This window comes from Hylobates moloch, unplaced genomic scaffold, assembly GCF_009828535.3.
Source record: "Hylobates moloch isolate HMO894 unplaced genomic scaffold, HMol_V3 SCAFFOLD_10, whole genome shotgun sequence".
NCBI lineage: Eukaryota > Metazoa > Chordata > Mammalia > Primates > Hylobatidae > Hylobates > Hylobates moloch.
The window spans coordinates 31,110,940-31,125,365 of record NW_026652285.1 but is presented as its reverse complement, the minus strand read 5'-3'; the positions used below and the strand labels follow the sequence as shown (position 1 = coordinate 31,125,365).

The window sequence follows — 14,426 nt, the reverse complement described above, 5'->3', positions numbered from 1 at the left end:
ACATTAACCACCGAAGGTGCAGATGCAGAACATGCACCTAAGTTGCCCTGCCTGAGGGTGAGGGAGCTGGGATGTGTCTACACTAGCGCCTGCCCATCAGTGGTTGAGAGATTCACCTGGGGTGGGAGGGAGGCTTTGATTCCCCAGCACTTTTGCCCTGATGTCCCAGCAGGCAAAGCAAAAGAAAGCGCTTAGGCAAATAACTGCAGAATTTGGGAGTGAGAAGTATTAATAGTATGGGCAAGGGATCTGCGGCTCCCTAGACATCTGCTGCAGACCTGTTCAGTGGGATCCTTGGAGGACAACCGGGAGTTGATGGCTAGTAACCAGTGGGTCTGAGCGTCTGGGATTCGGAGAGAGGCCTCTGCTGGAGATGGATATGTGTGGGGGGTTGTCAGCATTAAGGCCATGGGATGGTGTGAGATGGCCAAGGGAGAGATCGTGGAGTGAAGAGAGAAGAGGACCCAGAATTGAGCCCTAAAGACCATCAGCATTTAAAGAGGTCGATGGAGGGAAATGAGCCACAAAAAGAAATAAGAAGGAGCCAGCAAGAAGGTAGAGGGAAGACCAGGTGAGTGTGATTTGGAAGAGGGAGAAGTCAGAATGACAAGGCCATCACCATTGCTGAGGGTGAGGTGGGCAGGCATCCAGATCCCAGCTGGAGGCACCCACCAACAGAGTGAATACTCTGAACATAGTTCCATTTCTTCATTTCTTTTCTCCTGAGCCAATGATTCAAGCTCCTCTGGCCTCATTTTATTTGGGTATGGTTCACCCCACTGCCCAAAAATCGTCTCCTTATTCCCTAGAAGCTACCTAGGAGATGTTTAAGGGATCTGGGAGCAGACACTTGCCTCGCTGTCAGAAGACTGGTGTAGAACGCCATGTAAAATGTTAGGCTGAAAGGTTGTTCAGGGTCTTCCACAAAAACACCCACCAGTAGGGCTTAAAGAGGTGTGAAAATGTATTTTGGTGGGAATGTACCTTTCCCCATGGGAAGGCCTTTTTTTGGTTATTGTTTAACGTGTCTAAACTGAAGAGATGGCGTTCAAAACCCAACATTTTAGTTGCAAGCCACGGGTGGAGTGACCCCTGTTGGCCAGCTTGAGAAATGCAGGACCAGCCTAACAGAATTCTCCTTGGCCCACTATGGGGTCCTTCAGAAGTGGAGCACTCAGCCTAGCCCCAGGCCCTTTCAGAGGGAAAAAGGCCACTTACTGAGTGCCATGGAAAAAGGATGAACCCAACTTGGCACCGGTCACCCACATCCCTGTCTTCTCAGTTTGGGTCCCAGAAGTCCTCAGGATGGACAAGACTGGCTGTGATGGCTGGGCCCTGGCTGTGATGGCTGGGCCCTGGCTGTGATGGCTGGGCCTTGATGACCCTGGACCCCCATTCCTGATGATGTGATCTTCTTTGAGAGGTCGTTGGGGGGGAATTGGGTCTTGAAGTAATGTCCATAGTCTATACCCACAGGACATGCCCACAGCTGCCCTCTTGTGACCAGGGCCCAGACCTTTTATACAGAGTGCTCACTGCCCTCCAGGCCCTGCTGCCAGAGGAAGGCTGGCCATGAGTTGGCTGTAGCATTAGTTTCAGGTACTTATCTCTCACTGCATTATTTCCTTCTAAAGACCTGGTCAGAGGAATAGGGGATATTAATCATTATCGTCTCAGTCACTTTATATTAGTAACAAGAGACTGGCTTTGGCAACACTCAATATCAAATTATCCTTCCTGTCAGCTCTCAGAGAACAGGACAGAGTTACCCCGATTTGTGGGTCATTCAAACCAAAAATTATTTAATATTTTTCCTAAACACATGCAATTTGTCTCTGTTTACAAGGGAACTTGGTCTTAACAGTATTCTGTTGGAAGTCTCCTTAACCAGGCTAATCCCCGAACTGCTTTCTCCTGATCCACCTTCTTGCTCTCAAGTGGATCCTCACGAGCAGAGCCCTAACGACTCCTCTCCTCCCTAGGATGACGGAAGGCCCCCCACATTAGGAAGCAGGATCACAGTGTTCCTTTTAGTAGCATCTTTTTATTTACAAGACACTGCTGATTCTGTATCGTTCTGATCTTAAGCTAAAACAAACCAGAGATTAAAATGATTTTTAAATGGACAGTTCCTTGTCCAGTTGTTTTAAAACTTTTATTTGATTGGTTAGGATGGCAGCTCTGGATCCCCTGGTTCAGCACTCCTTTCCCTGCAGCCCTGTTCGGCTGGAAAGGAAAGAGTGAGGAGAGGGCTATGGTCAAAGAAGATGTCTGGGGAGAAATCACAAGTGGGAGGTCGCCGGGGCATTTGGGAGTCCAGAAGTTGGAATGCCTCAAGGGATGCCACGAGATAAGGCTGAGCCAGGCCTGAGCCTTGAGTGCCAGGCAGGAGGCGGCGTGTGGGTGGGGCATGGGTAAGGCTGGAGTGGAAGGGTCACCCTGCCCCACCCTGCCTGATCTGGCCCGGCCTAGGGTGTGGGCAGCTTGTCCTCCTCCTCTCTGGGCCGGCGGGCAGGCCTCATGCGTGCCGGGGGCTCCAGCCCAGGCGGGCTGGCGAGATGAGAGGAAAAACATGCGGTTTGGTGGGCTGGACATGGAAAAACAAGCCAATTAGGAGGAAAACAAACAAACCCTGGGCCAGCGGGGGCACACGCACGCATACACACGCGCACACGGCCCCGCGTGGGACCCAGGGACACCCTGCCACAGGCTGACAGTCACTTGGGTGTCTCAAGAGCCCCCACAAGGGGCAACCCAGATGCCCTGTATGCCCAGAGCCTGATACTGTGACCTGTGTGCATAGGAGCTTTTGCTCACACACTCTCTTTAACATGCACTCACACGGTGTTCAGTTCATACGTGTGAACATGCTGGGAATTCCGGGCACCCTCCCACACCCACAGTTTGCAAAATAACATTCAGCCTCACTATGCTCCATCACATATGCACTGCCTTATGTATGAGCTCTAGCTGTCACTGTGTTCAGACACAATGGCACATTTACAGGCACTCTAACAGAGTACCTTGGCCACACAGCCTTGCACATAGAGACAGTCTCGAGATTGAACAGCCTCACCCTGAGTCATGTGCAAACACAGTCATCCAGTCCCACACAGCCCCCCATCATACAGTTACACAACTGCCCAGAGTCTCACAGTCACACACACGGAGCCTCACAGTTACACACAGCCTTGCAATCACAGCGTCTTAAAAACAGCTTTTCCTCCAACTCACAACACACTCACAACAGGCATCCTGATCCCACACTGTCCTACAATCTCACAGCACCCCCACCTCCGCCCACCCGGCCCCTCAGCTGGGCTCCAGCTGCAGCAAGTCACTCCTTTTCTTCCTTTTGTTTTTCTTTCCTCCTTTTCCCTCTGAGAAACCTGGTCCCTGTCAGGAAACCCAAGCCCTTCCCTGCTCAGGGCCCAGGGCCAGGCAGGAGTAGCCAGATGACAGACAAAGCCCCCAGTCGGCCCCCCAACCCCCACCCCACCGTGACCTCCCCAGTCAGGGAGAGGAACTGGCGTGAGGGGGAGGTTGGAAGGGGACGCTGGTCTGAGGGGAGAGGACAGTCGGGGAGTGGAGGAGCCTGGTCAGTGGGGAGGCTGGCCGGGGGTGGGGGCCTGTGAGTCCAGTGCGGTGGCCCGCTCTGCCCTCCGAGGAGTCCCGGGCAGCAGGGAGCTGACTCTGCACACTCTGATCCCCACCCCACCCCCAGCGCCCTTCCCCTTCCTGGGGGTAAGGGGGGCGGTGGCAGGAGCAGGGAGTGGAGGCTTCTCGGCCGGCCGACCTCGGAATGTCCTTTCCTCCTGGGGTGGCTGCCAACTCTGGCCTGGCCAACAGGCCCCCAGAAGGCACTTCCTGTGTCCTTGGCCGCCCCCCACCCCACCCCCAGGCAGAGTTCTGCACCCATGGGCAGACAGGGAAGAGATACTAAAGGCACACAGGATGAACATGGAACAACATGAGATGGACGCAGGGCCCGAAGGCTTCCCAAGGGAGGCGGACGGTGGAAGGCAGAACGCAGGTTGGCCCTGTGGGGTCTCAGCTGGGCCCTGCTTTGCCCAACAGGCCTGGGGAATGGAGCTGCCTCCGCCCACAGCATTGCCCCCTCCACCTGGTGCCCTGGAGTTCTCCTGATGCCTCTGCCCCCTCATCTCTTCTGCTGCAAAGCCAGATCTGGATCCTGGGGGTTCTGCCCCAGGCCCCTCCCAGCATCACACATACTGGACACGCACACGCAATCACACAGAGTCACTCACAGTCACATGCACACTGTGGATGGAAGCCCACTGTTCCCCTGTGTCACCATGGCCACTCTACAAGCATAGACATGCACTCCCCTTCACTGTCCCTGGCTTATTAAGCTGCCCCCCTCCCATTTCCTGTCCACCTGTCAGGCGGGGGGCGGGGGCGGGGGGAGGCACAGGAGGGAGGTGTCAGTGTCCCTGGAGCCACAGACGGACATTCCTTGCTTGGGTCAGATCACATAAGCTGCCTCCTTCCAGGAACCTGAGCCGCCTGTCCTCACGCCTTACCCAATGCCTGAGGGTGGGACAGCTGGGCTAAGTGCTCACGGCAGCAAAAGAGTGCGGGCTAGACAGCAGAAAGGACTTCCCAAGTGTGTGTGTATAGGGTTACCCCTGTCTTAAGGTTTAGCTCTGGCTTTACTGTCTGACCTTGAGGGGTCCTTATCCCTCTCTGGGCCTTCCTATTCCAGAGTGAGGGCAGCTGCTTACCATGTAAAGGGCTTCTTAAAGGGTCTGCGATGGAGATGCTGGGAGCTGGCACTAGGGTGAGGTACACACAAAGGGAACAGCAGCTTCCTTTCAACAGGCACTCGTACGCACACACAATCATACACAGACATGCAGATTCACACACATCCGCATAGCTGCTCCTACCGATCCCCGGTCACTCATTCATGTCACATAGAGACATGCATGTAGCATGTATACCCCTGCATGCAGACATCTACAAACACAGATATGCACACAAACAGCTGCCCAGTGCTGTTCCTGTGTAGTCACCAGGCCTGTCCTTGTGTCTCCGTCTCTACTGAGGGAAGTCTGGGGTGTCTCCTCTCTAGGAAGTGCACCCAATACTCCAGCAGTCGGAGGACCCATTCAAGACTCCCCTCGTCTCTGCAGCACAGTATTCCTCTGGGAGTGGACACAAAGTGGCAGGAGATGTGGGGCTGGGGCCGATTCCCCCAGACATCACCTCCATCCTGTGATTGATGAGTTGAGGCCCGCAGCCCCCTGCTCCCCACGGTTCCTGCCTCCATTGAGCAGGTGGAAGGGGGGGGTTCCCTGTCCGCACAGCCCTTGTTTTTCTTTAATTAAACATCTGGCTCTCTGTGGCCTGGGAAGCCTCAGACCCTCGCTGACAGCCTCCCCCCCACAACTTTGGCATCGATGATGGGTTGAGGGGGGAGAGCTGGGGCTCTGGGGCCCACCTGTCCCCATACGGTGCAGGGGACTGGGAGCTCCAAGAATGCCCTGACCATACTGTCCTCACCCCCAGTGCCGCCGCGGGAGCCTGTGCTCAGCTGCCGCTCCAACACTTATCCCAAGGGCTTCTACTGCAGCTGGCATCTGCCCACCCCCACCTACATTCCCAACACCTTCAATGTGACTGTGCTGTGAGTAGCTGTGCCTCTGACCCGGGTCCAGCCCTGACCTCTGACCTCTCCCCCATCCCACCACCATGCCCTCCATCCATACCCCAGCCCTGCCTTGGGCTTGACCTTTCCTCAACCTCTGTCCCACCTCACCCTTGATGTTGGTAACAGTACCTGGGTCTCACCTCTCCCCAGGCATGGCTCCAAAATTATGGTCTGTGAGAAGGACCCAGCCCTCAAGAACCGCTGCCACATTCGCTACATGCACCTGTTCTCCACCATCAAGTACAAGGTCTCCATAAGTGTCAGCAATGCCCTGGGCCACAATGCCACAGCTATCACCTTTGACGAGTTCACCATTGGTACGTGTGGCGGTTGGGGGGACCTGCTGCCTACTCCAGTGGGAATGTAAGTGGATGTGTGCCATTGGTGGGGATGTCCACATGCATGCACATGTATACATGGCATGTACATGCCTCTGCACAGGTATGTACAGTGCACATATATGTGCACATATATGCATGACATATACACCTGTGAACGTGTAAGTGAATGTCCTTTACCTGAAGGGCCGAGAGACCTGTCCAGCAGCTCTTCCGATCATTTTTCTGGCTCCCAGAACATGCAGCAGGGGGAAGGGGGGGCAGGCTGGGCCAGACCCTTTGCAGCTGCAGCCTCCACCGCCCCCCACCCCAACTCTAATGGCTTCCTTACGGCCTGTGATGAATGAGGTGTCAGAACAGGAGACAGGACTGGGACAGATACAGCCCTCCCCCTGACCCCCCCATCCCAGCCAGACCCTCTACCTGCCCCTGCCCTGTTCCAGGCAGGCTCTCTGCCTGCTATTCCCCCTCCCCAGCCAGACCTTCTGCCTGAGCCTGTCTTCTCCCCAGACCCCGTGGCTGGATCCCTAGCCAGAGTATTTCTACATAAGCTGGGCCCTTAGGCACTCCCATCAGATATCCCCAGCCTACCTCCAGATCTGCAACACCTGTGGACTGTCTTTTACCCTTGACCCAGGTCTTAGTTTGGAACTGGAAAAGTTGAAGTGAAAAACCAGGCTTGGGGGAGTATGTGATGCTGGTGTAGGAGGGGGTAATCCAGGTAACAGTGGGGGTGACAGTGGTAACTATGGAGGCATCATATTGTCTTAGTTACTGGGATGCAGGTCAGTATGAGGATAGGGTTGGGATGATGGGATGATGAGATGAAATTTGGGATGTTGATATTAAGAGCTGGTGACAGTGACTGTAGCGACAGTCATTGGTGATGATGGGGATGTCAGACTTGGAACTAATGAGACAGTTGTCTATGGTAGTTATCAGAATTGACAACAGAGAAGAGGCATGCTGACTATGATGTCGATGACAATGGCTGGCAATATGAGAAGGTCAACATGGTGGCTGGAGTTGACAAAGTGGGTTGTTGCCAGAGATTAGTGTAGTAACGAAGCTATGTCTCCTGAACAGTGAAGCCTGATCCTCCAGAAAATGTGGTAGCCCGGCCAGTGCCCAGCAACCCTCGCCGGCTGGAGGTGACGTGGCAGACCCCCTCGACCTGGCCTGACCCTGAGTCTTTTCCTCTCAAGTTCTTTCTGCGCTACCGACCCCTCATCCTGGACCAGTGGCAGCATGTGAGTGCCCTGCCCTGCCAAGATCCTGGGTGCCTGAGTTAGAATCAGGTGGAGTGAGTGGCACCCATATCCCACGTGGCAGCAGCTCCAGTGTGAGACCTGATGAATCAGGCTCTCTGCGGGGAAAAGGGACAGGTGGGCCTGGGAGAATGGATGGAACTGAGGCAGGTGTCCTTAGGGGTTCCCAGTGACCCCTGTTCGTGCAGTGGGAACACCTATGTCTTTTTGTGGCTCCCCAGGGTAGTGGAAAGAAATGCAGGAAGGGAGATGGCGGGCAGGACAGGCAAGGCGCCCTTTCCTTCCCTCGATTTCAGCCCTGACCAGGCATCTCCCTCTTTACACTCTGGCCCAGGCTCTGGGCTTGTGCTGGCCCCAAGGGACAGGAACGTGTCTGTCCTCAAGGGCTCACAGATGGGCCCAAGGGGTCAGGATCAGGCAGTGGGGTCAAGTCTGGTCCAGCATGTGAGTTTAGGCCCTGACTGGCATCCGGACTCCAAAGTCAGACCCAGCTTAGGGGTCAGCTTGAGGCTATGAGTCGGAAGGTAGCCTGGCTGGGAACCAAGCAGTGGACAAGGGTCAGTATGGGGTCAGACCACAGTCTGGATCAAGAGCTCTGGGGAACAGCCAGAGGTCTGGGGCAGACTTGGGGTTCTCTTGCTTTGAGAGCCCTGGGCCCATAGGGTCGTGGGCACTCTGTGTGGCCCATGAGGCCTGTGGGCTAGGACTGGGGTTGGGAGAGTGCTCCATGGGACAACCCAGGCTGGTTCCTGGGGGTCAACTTGTACCCCCACCTCATCTACCACGCTCCAACTCCAGCTCCTCGTGCCCCTATCCCGTCAGGCCTTTAAAGTGTGTAATTCGATTCCTGGGTGCCTGTCCCCCACAAAGCCTGCTCATGCACTCACATGTTCCCTGACAGAGTCCGAAGTCCCTCCCGCCTGGCCAGCTGCCCGCGCCTAATGCATTGCTAATAACCAGGGTCTAGTTTCACAAGCCCCCCCTCCCCCGCTAACGAGCTACAGGCAGCAGCCCCGCGCGTCGCAGCGCACACGCCTTGCAGTGGACCTGGCCCACCGCCCACCACACACACGGGAACATGCACACACACGCGGCTCCCAGCAGGAACCATATACCATACGTGTGTGCGACTAACATGCCAAGACCATGCGCAAAACTGACCCCCACACTGAGGTGGGAAGAGCAAAGTGTGCAGGCTCTGTGGCGAGAACACACGTGGCCTGTAGTGCATCCTAGCCCCATTCTGTGTCTCACTGGCATTGGGGTTGGTTAGATTTATGGTTCTTTTCAGCTGAAGTTTTGCTCTGAACAGAGTCTGTTCTCCCCAATCCTTGACCTTGGGGAGAGGCAGGTGTATGACTGGGAGGGGGCGAGAAGGGCAGAACAGAGAAAAACATTTGGATTTTCAGGAGGAAAATACAGACCAGGAATTGCAAAAGAATGGGCCCTGGGCAGGGGCTGTCTCAGCATGGACAAGAGGGAGGCAAGTACTGGGACCCAGCATGGGTTCCCTGCAGCTCCTGCCCTGGCCCTAACTCGGCAGGGAGGCCTGGAGGGCGTGTCTGGCATCTGCTCCAGCAGACCATGGAGGACTCCCAGGGGAGGCCGATGTCAGTGACTAGGGAGTTCCTGCCAGTTGAGAAGCCTTTCTCTTGAGAGGGAGGATGAAGGGATCACTGATAACCTAGCAAGAAGGATCCTGGTCTAGGATATGTGGCCCTGAGGAGAGCACTGACCTCCTGGGGGCCACATTCCTAGAGGTATGGTGCCCACCATGAGCCCACAATGAGGTGGCAATTTTATCTGTTCCCCGTGGCTCCCTCCCTGTAGGGAGAGACTGACATGGAGGCCTGTGGTCTAATCCTGGCAGGAGGGAGACAGAGCTGAAGGAGCCGGGGCTACTCAGCCAGAGAGTATCTTTGCCGAGCAGAAAGGGACTGGGGTGCCAGAGGTGGAACTGGGACCCTGGCTCCAGGAGAAGAGGGTCTTTGGGACCCTCCGATCTTCCAGGGCTGAGATTAGGATTTACTGAGCCCAGGGTCTGGGCCCAAAAGGTGTCTCACCATGACCCTGACCTTTACCACCGTATCAGGACCACAGGCTGAGCAGGAACTGGAGGGGATTCCTGCCCCACTTGGACCCACCACACATGTCCAGACACATACACACACGTGTGCATGCACTCACAGCCTGTCAGGTCAGATAGCCCAGACCCCAGTTTTCTGGGGGGAAGATTGGAACAGGGACCAAAAAAGCCCTGAAGCCAGACGTGGCCCAGAGCGGCCCCCTCCTCCGCCCCTGCCGGCTGCCCCTGTTTACGAGGCGGCTTAATGAGGCAGCGGGTGCCGCTGAGATGAACCAGAGCCCAGCCTGGGCCTGGAAGGGGCGCCGGACAGGCAGGCTGGCCTGGAGGGTTGGGGGAGACCAGCAGGATGGGGCCAGCGGGGCGAGAGTGGGGTGGCGATGCCTCCAGGAGGAAATGGAGCAGCTCTCCTGCGCCCTGCAGCTCCAGGGGCTGTCCGCCACCCCTTTCCGCCCCAGCAGGGTGATAACCACACTGAGGCCTTCCTAAGGAGAGGCTCAGCTGGGGCCAGGCTGGTAGGTGCCTTGGGCATCTGGGAGCCCAGGCTCTGACCAGAAGCCATGGTAATACCATGGACACACCCTCCTGGCCCCCAGGTGTGTCCTTACCCCCACCCCGTGGTCTGGCTGCAGGTGGAGCTGTCCGACGGCACAGCACACACCATCACAGATGCCTACGCCGGGAAGGAGTACATTATCCAGGTGGCAGCCAAGGACAATGAGATCGGGACATGGAGTGACTGGAGCGTGGCCGCCCACGCTACACCCTGGACTGAGGAACCGCGACACCTCACCACGGAGGCCCAGGCTGCGGGTGAGCTTGCTCCTCCTGCCCCTGCCTCCTGGCTCTGCTGTCCTGGAGGCCTGTGGTAGAACCTGTGGCCTGGTTCTACCCTGCTGCCTCCAGCCTCTGCTCCCGGGGGTAACCACATTTCTGCCTGTCTGTCCAACTCCTGCCATTCCTGGTCCTTGCTATCTGGACATCCTTGGTAGGGGTCATTGTGTGGGGGGTTATCTGTGAGCCTTGGGAAGCCGGATCTGCCTGATGGGGGAGGCAGGGCTGTCTGATGGGGGAGGCAGTACCAGTCTGATGCAGGAAGCAGAATGGTATGTCTTATGAGCCCCCAGATCTGGATGGGACCCCAGCCCTGGCCTTGCCCTGAGTTTCCCCCATGTTCCCCAGAGACCACGACCAGCACCACCAGCTCCCTGGCACCCCCGCCTACCACGAAGATCTGTGACCCTGGGGAGCTGGGCAGCGGCGGGGGACCCAATGCACCCTTCTCGGTCAGCGTCCCCGTCACTCTGGCCCTGGCTGCCGCTGCCGCCACTGCCAGCAGTCTCTTGATCTGGTAGGTTGAGTGAGGCTGGGTGGCAGAGGGAGCCTGAGGGAACCCCCACTCCAGCCCCCTCCCTGACAGACCCCTGCCTGTCTCTACAGAGCCCGACACCCCATGAGGACATGCAGAGCACCTGCAGAGGAGCAGGAGGCCGGAGCTGAGCCTGCAGACCCCGGTTTCTATTTTGCACACGGGCAGGAGGACCTTTTGCATTCTCTTCAGACACAATTTGTGGAGACCCCGGCAGGCCCGGGCCTGCCGCCCCCCAGCCCTGCCGCACCAAGCTGGCCCTCCTTCCTCCCTCAGGGGAGGTGGGCCATGCAGCTAACCCACCCACCAAAGACGCCCTCACCCTGGCCCCTTGGGCTGGACCCTCCAATGCCAGCGACTCCCAGGAGCCCTTGGGGGACGTGAGGGGAGCCTCTCACATCCGATTTCTCCTCCTGCCCCAGCCTCCTGTCTATCCCAGGGTCTCTGTTGCCACCATCAGATTATAAGCTCCTGATGCTGGGGGGGCCCAGCCATCCCCCTCCCCCCAGCACCCACACTTTTCAGTCCCCTCCCCTCTGCCCTGTTTTGTACACCCCTCCCCTGGCCCTGCTCCTATCCCACAGTATTTAATGCCCTGTCAGTCCCTTCTAGTCTGACTCAATGGTAACTTGCTGTATTTGAATTTTTTATAGATGTATATACAGGGTCGGGGGGGTGGGGGGTTCTCATTAAACGTCACCATTTCATGAGTCCTTGGAACAGACCCACTTTGGGAGGGTACCCCTCTTCCAAGGACCCCACTCCATCCAGGGCTGGAAAGAAATTGTGGTTGGGGAAGGTGGGGAGAGGTGTTCAGCTTTCAGGCCAGTGTATCTGGTAACAGTGTTGTCTACTTCTTGGGGGGTAGGGCTTCCCTGGAGCACAGGGTTGCAGCCAGGGAAAAATTGTGGGAAATAAGGGATCCCATGGGGGGTATCCAGTCAGTCCTGGAGGCTGCCGAAGTCTTGGCTGGGGCAGAAGCCTTTCAAGGGTCACCTCTAGAACTGCCTTCCATGAGTGCCCAGGCCTGAGCCCAGTGCACAGGGGTAGAGATGGCAGAAGGGAGGGGCAGGCTTCATCCTTGGGGCCAGGGGTAGTGCGTGATCCCTGCCATCCAAGAGACAGTCCAGGGGTGCTAGAAGGTCAGGCCTAGGGCTCAGCCAGGCCACAAGGGCTCAGAGCACAGAGTGTCCTGGGCCTGGGCAGGCAGGGGGGCTGCCTGAAGGAGGAGGCTGCTTGGAGTGTGACCAGGGACGGGACCTGGGCTTCAGGACTGGAATGACAGAGTACAAGGCTTACTCCCAGGGCTGGGTTAGAGTCAGGACTCAGTGTGGAGCTGGAGAGGGTGGGGCTTTGGCTTTACAGGATGGTCAGTCTTTGGTCCAGCCTCAGATACTGCCCACACCCTTCCAGTCCCCAAACTGGGGCTCCAGGATCCCTCTGACTTCTCCTCAGAGGAGGACACTTGGCTGTCGCAGGCCTGTTTAGGTCCAGACCCCACTTATAGAAGCCACCTTACTGAGCATAAGCAGGCATTTCTCAGCTGGGAATGCCCAGGGCTGGGGCCAAGTAGGCAGGCCATGTGACCTGGGGGCAGGGGTGAAAGGGGAGGTCGGAGCTCCGACCTGGGGAGCCAGGTTTTGGCCTTGCTCTGGGTTCCTGGAGTAAGAAGAGGGGGATGGAGTCAAAGTCAGGTCCACACCCACACCCACCTGTGCACAGATGTGTCCTGATACACTCCCCATGGCAGGCACTGAGCACTCCACCTCTACAGAGCCACCAGCCACCCTGATGCCATCACACACTTTCTCCCAGTTCAAACCCTTCCCCTCAGACCAGGCTCCGGAAATGGATACCCCTTGCTGGGATCGCCAGGCCCCCTGGGATCGTGCCCTGGGAGGGGGATTGACAGTGCCTCAAGCACCGATGAGTCCGGCCTGGACAAGACACAGTCCCAGAGGTGGGGCCTGGTGAGGGGCTTCAGAGTAAAGTGGCCGTCTCTTCTCCAGCTTAGAAGAGAGAGGGGTATTCTAGGTAGGAGACCCATGAAAGCAAAGGCCTGGCGTCAAGGTGAAGCCTGTGGCGTTTCAAGCTGAACAGCCCCAGCTATGGAAGCGCAGGGCTCTTCATTCACAGGAAGAGGCTCCCAGGATGGATATCCTGAGAGGTGGCTGTGGACCTGCTCTGTACCCTGAACCCTGAGTTCTGCCTGGGGGTCTGGTCCCTGTGAGGTGTGGCTCAGCCTGAACCTAGGCTCCAGGTCCAGCATGAGTAGAGATAACAGGGGGTCACCAATGGTCTCCCTCAGAACATTCCTGGGATGTGTCAGAACTTCCACCCTTCATCTTTGGGGTGGGTGGGATGAAGTGAGGAGTCTCTGGCCTGAGCTGCCTTTCTGCCTTGAGAGCCCTGGTCAGCCCTGACCTACCCACCGCCCACCGAGCTTGGGCATCAGCAATCTGGCCTCCATTAGCAACATGGGAAAGCAATTATGTGGGGCCTCAGGAGGAGGGGGCAGAAGGAGGGGAGGGGGGCCTGCTGGAGCTTCAGAGGCCAATGGAGGGGAGGACTGGGGCCTCTATCTCTCTGCCCCCAGCCCTAACAGAGAAACCCTGCTCTGCCTCAAGCCCAGGGTGGCTGGAGGGGCAGTGTCATTGCCTCTGACTAGACAACTGGCCTGGGCCTGCGGGTGGTCACCTTCCTTGTGGGTCTTGGACCCTTGGCCTCACAGAGGCTGTTTGCCTTGGAGGGTCTCAGTTGCTGACTGTTGCTTCTCTATAGTACTGTCCCTCCACATCCAGGTCCCATGGTGGTTCTGGGGAGCCAGGCGTAAGTGCAGACATCAGTTATTGGAGCTAAAACAGAATCTGGAGAATTAAAACAACCCTGAGGCGTGGAGGGAAGGGGAGGCTGGGATCCCAGACTCCAGGTGCATTGCACAGGGGCCCAGCCTTCCAGCCCCCTACTTCTCTTTGCTCCCCCACGATACACTGTGGCTGGGCCCTGCTCTGTGTCCTGGCCTCTCAGCCCCCCGCCCACTTGATCTCTCTTCCAGTGTGGCTCTGCTCCATTCTTACAACTCTAGACCTGTCTCTGTGCACCCCGCCCCTCTCTTCTTGCTGAACCCATTCTCATTTATATGTTTGACTCTTCTTTTTTTTTGAGACGGAGTCTCACTCTGTCTCCCAGGCTGGAGTGCAATGGTGAGATCTAGGCTCACTGCAACCTCTGCCTCCCAGGTTCAAGCGATTCTCCTGCCTCAGCCTCCCGGGTAGCTGGGATTACAGGCACCCACCACCATGCCCAGCTAATTTTTGTATTTTCAGTAGAGACGGGGTTTTGCCATGTTGGCCAGACTGGTCCAAACTCCTGACCTCAGGTGATCCACCCGCCTTGGCCTCCCGAAGTGATGGGATTACAGGCATGAGCCACTGCGCCCAGCCTATATTTATCTCTTTCTGTCCCGTTCCTATCTCTGAATCTGTCTTTGTCCTGGTTCCTATCTGCATTTCTTTCTGTATGTCTCTGTTCCATCCCTGTCTCTCTGTATGTCTCCATCTTGTGTCTCTTCTCCCGTCTCTTCTTCCCTCATTTCTATATTCATCCCTCTCCACGCTTGTCTTCGCATCTGTTCTTCCTTGTCTGTCTGCTCTTTTTCTGCCTTCTCCCTCTCCCTCTGTCTCATGTGTCTCCA

At 56.8% G+C, this 14,426-nt stretch overlaps 1 protein-coding gene across 10 annotated transcripts in view; it reads left to right on the top strand.

Moving 5' to 3' along the window:
- Positions 1 to 11,442, top strand: part of CNTFR (ciliary neurotrophic factor receptor) — a 38,218-nt gene extending 26,776 nt beyond the window's left edge. For 6 of the 10 annotated variants that reach the window (XM_032164019.2, XM_032164022.2, XM_032164020.2 and 3 more), the window contains 5 exons: positions 5,533 to 5,650; positions 5,825 to 5,991; positions 7,099 to 7,262; positions 9,996 to 10,176; positions 10,546 to 10,718. In XM_032164019.2, the coding sequence (XP_032019910.1) occupies positions 5,533 to 5,650; positions 5,825 to 5,991; positions 7,099 to 7,262; positions 9,996 to 10,176; positions 10,546 to 10,718 (803 nt within the window). Of the gene's footprint in view, positions 1 to 5,532; positions 5,651 to 5,824; positions 5,992 to 7,098; positions 7,263 to 9,995; positions 10,177 to 10,545; positions 10,719 to 10,803 lie in introns of those variants that run through there. The other 4 variants (XM_032164024.2, XM_032164023.2, XM_032164015.2 and 1 more) reach the window with 3 other exon arrangements.
- Positions 11,443 to 14,426: the final 2,984 nt, after the last annotated feature.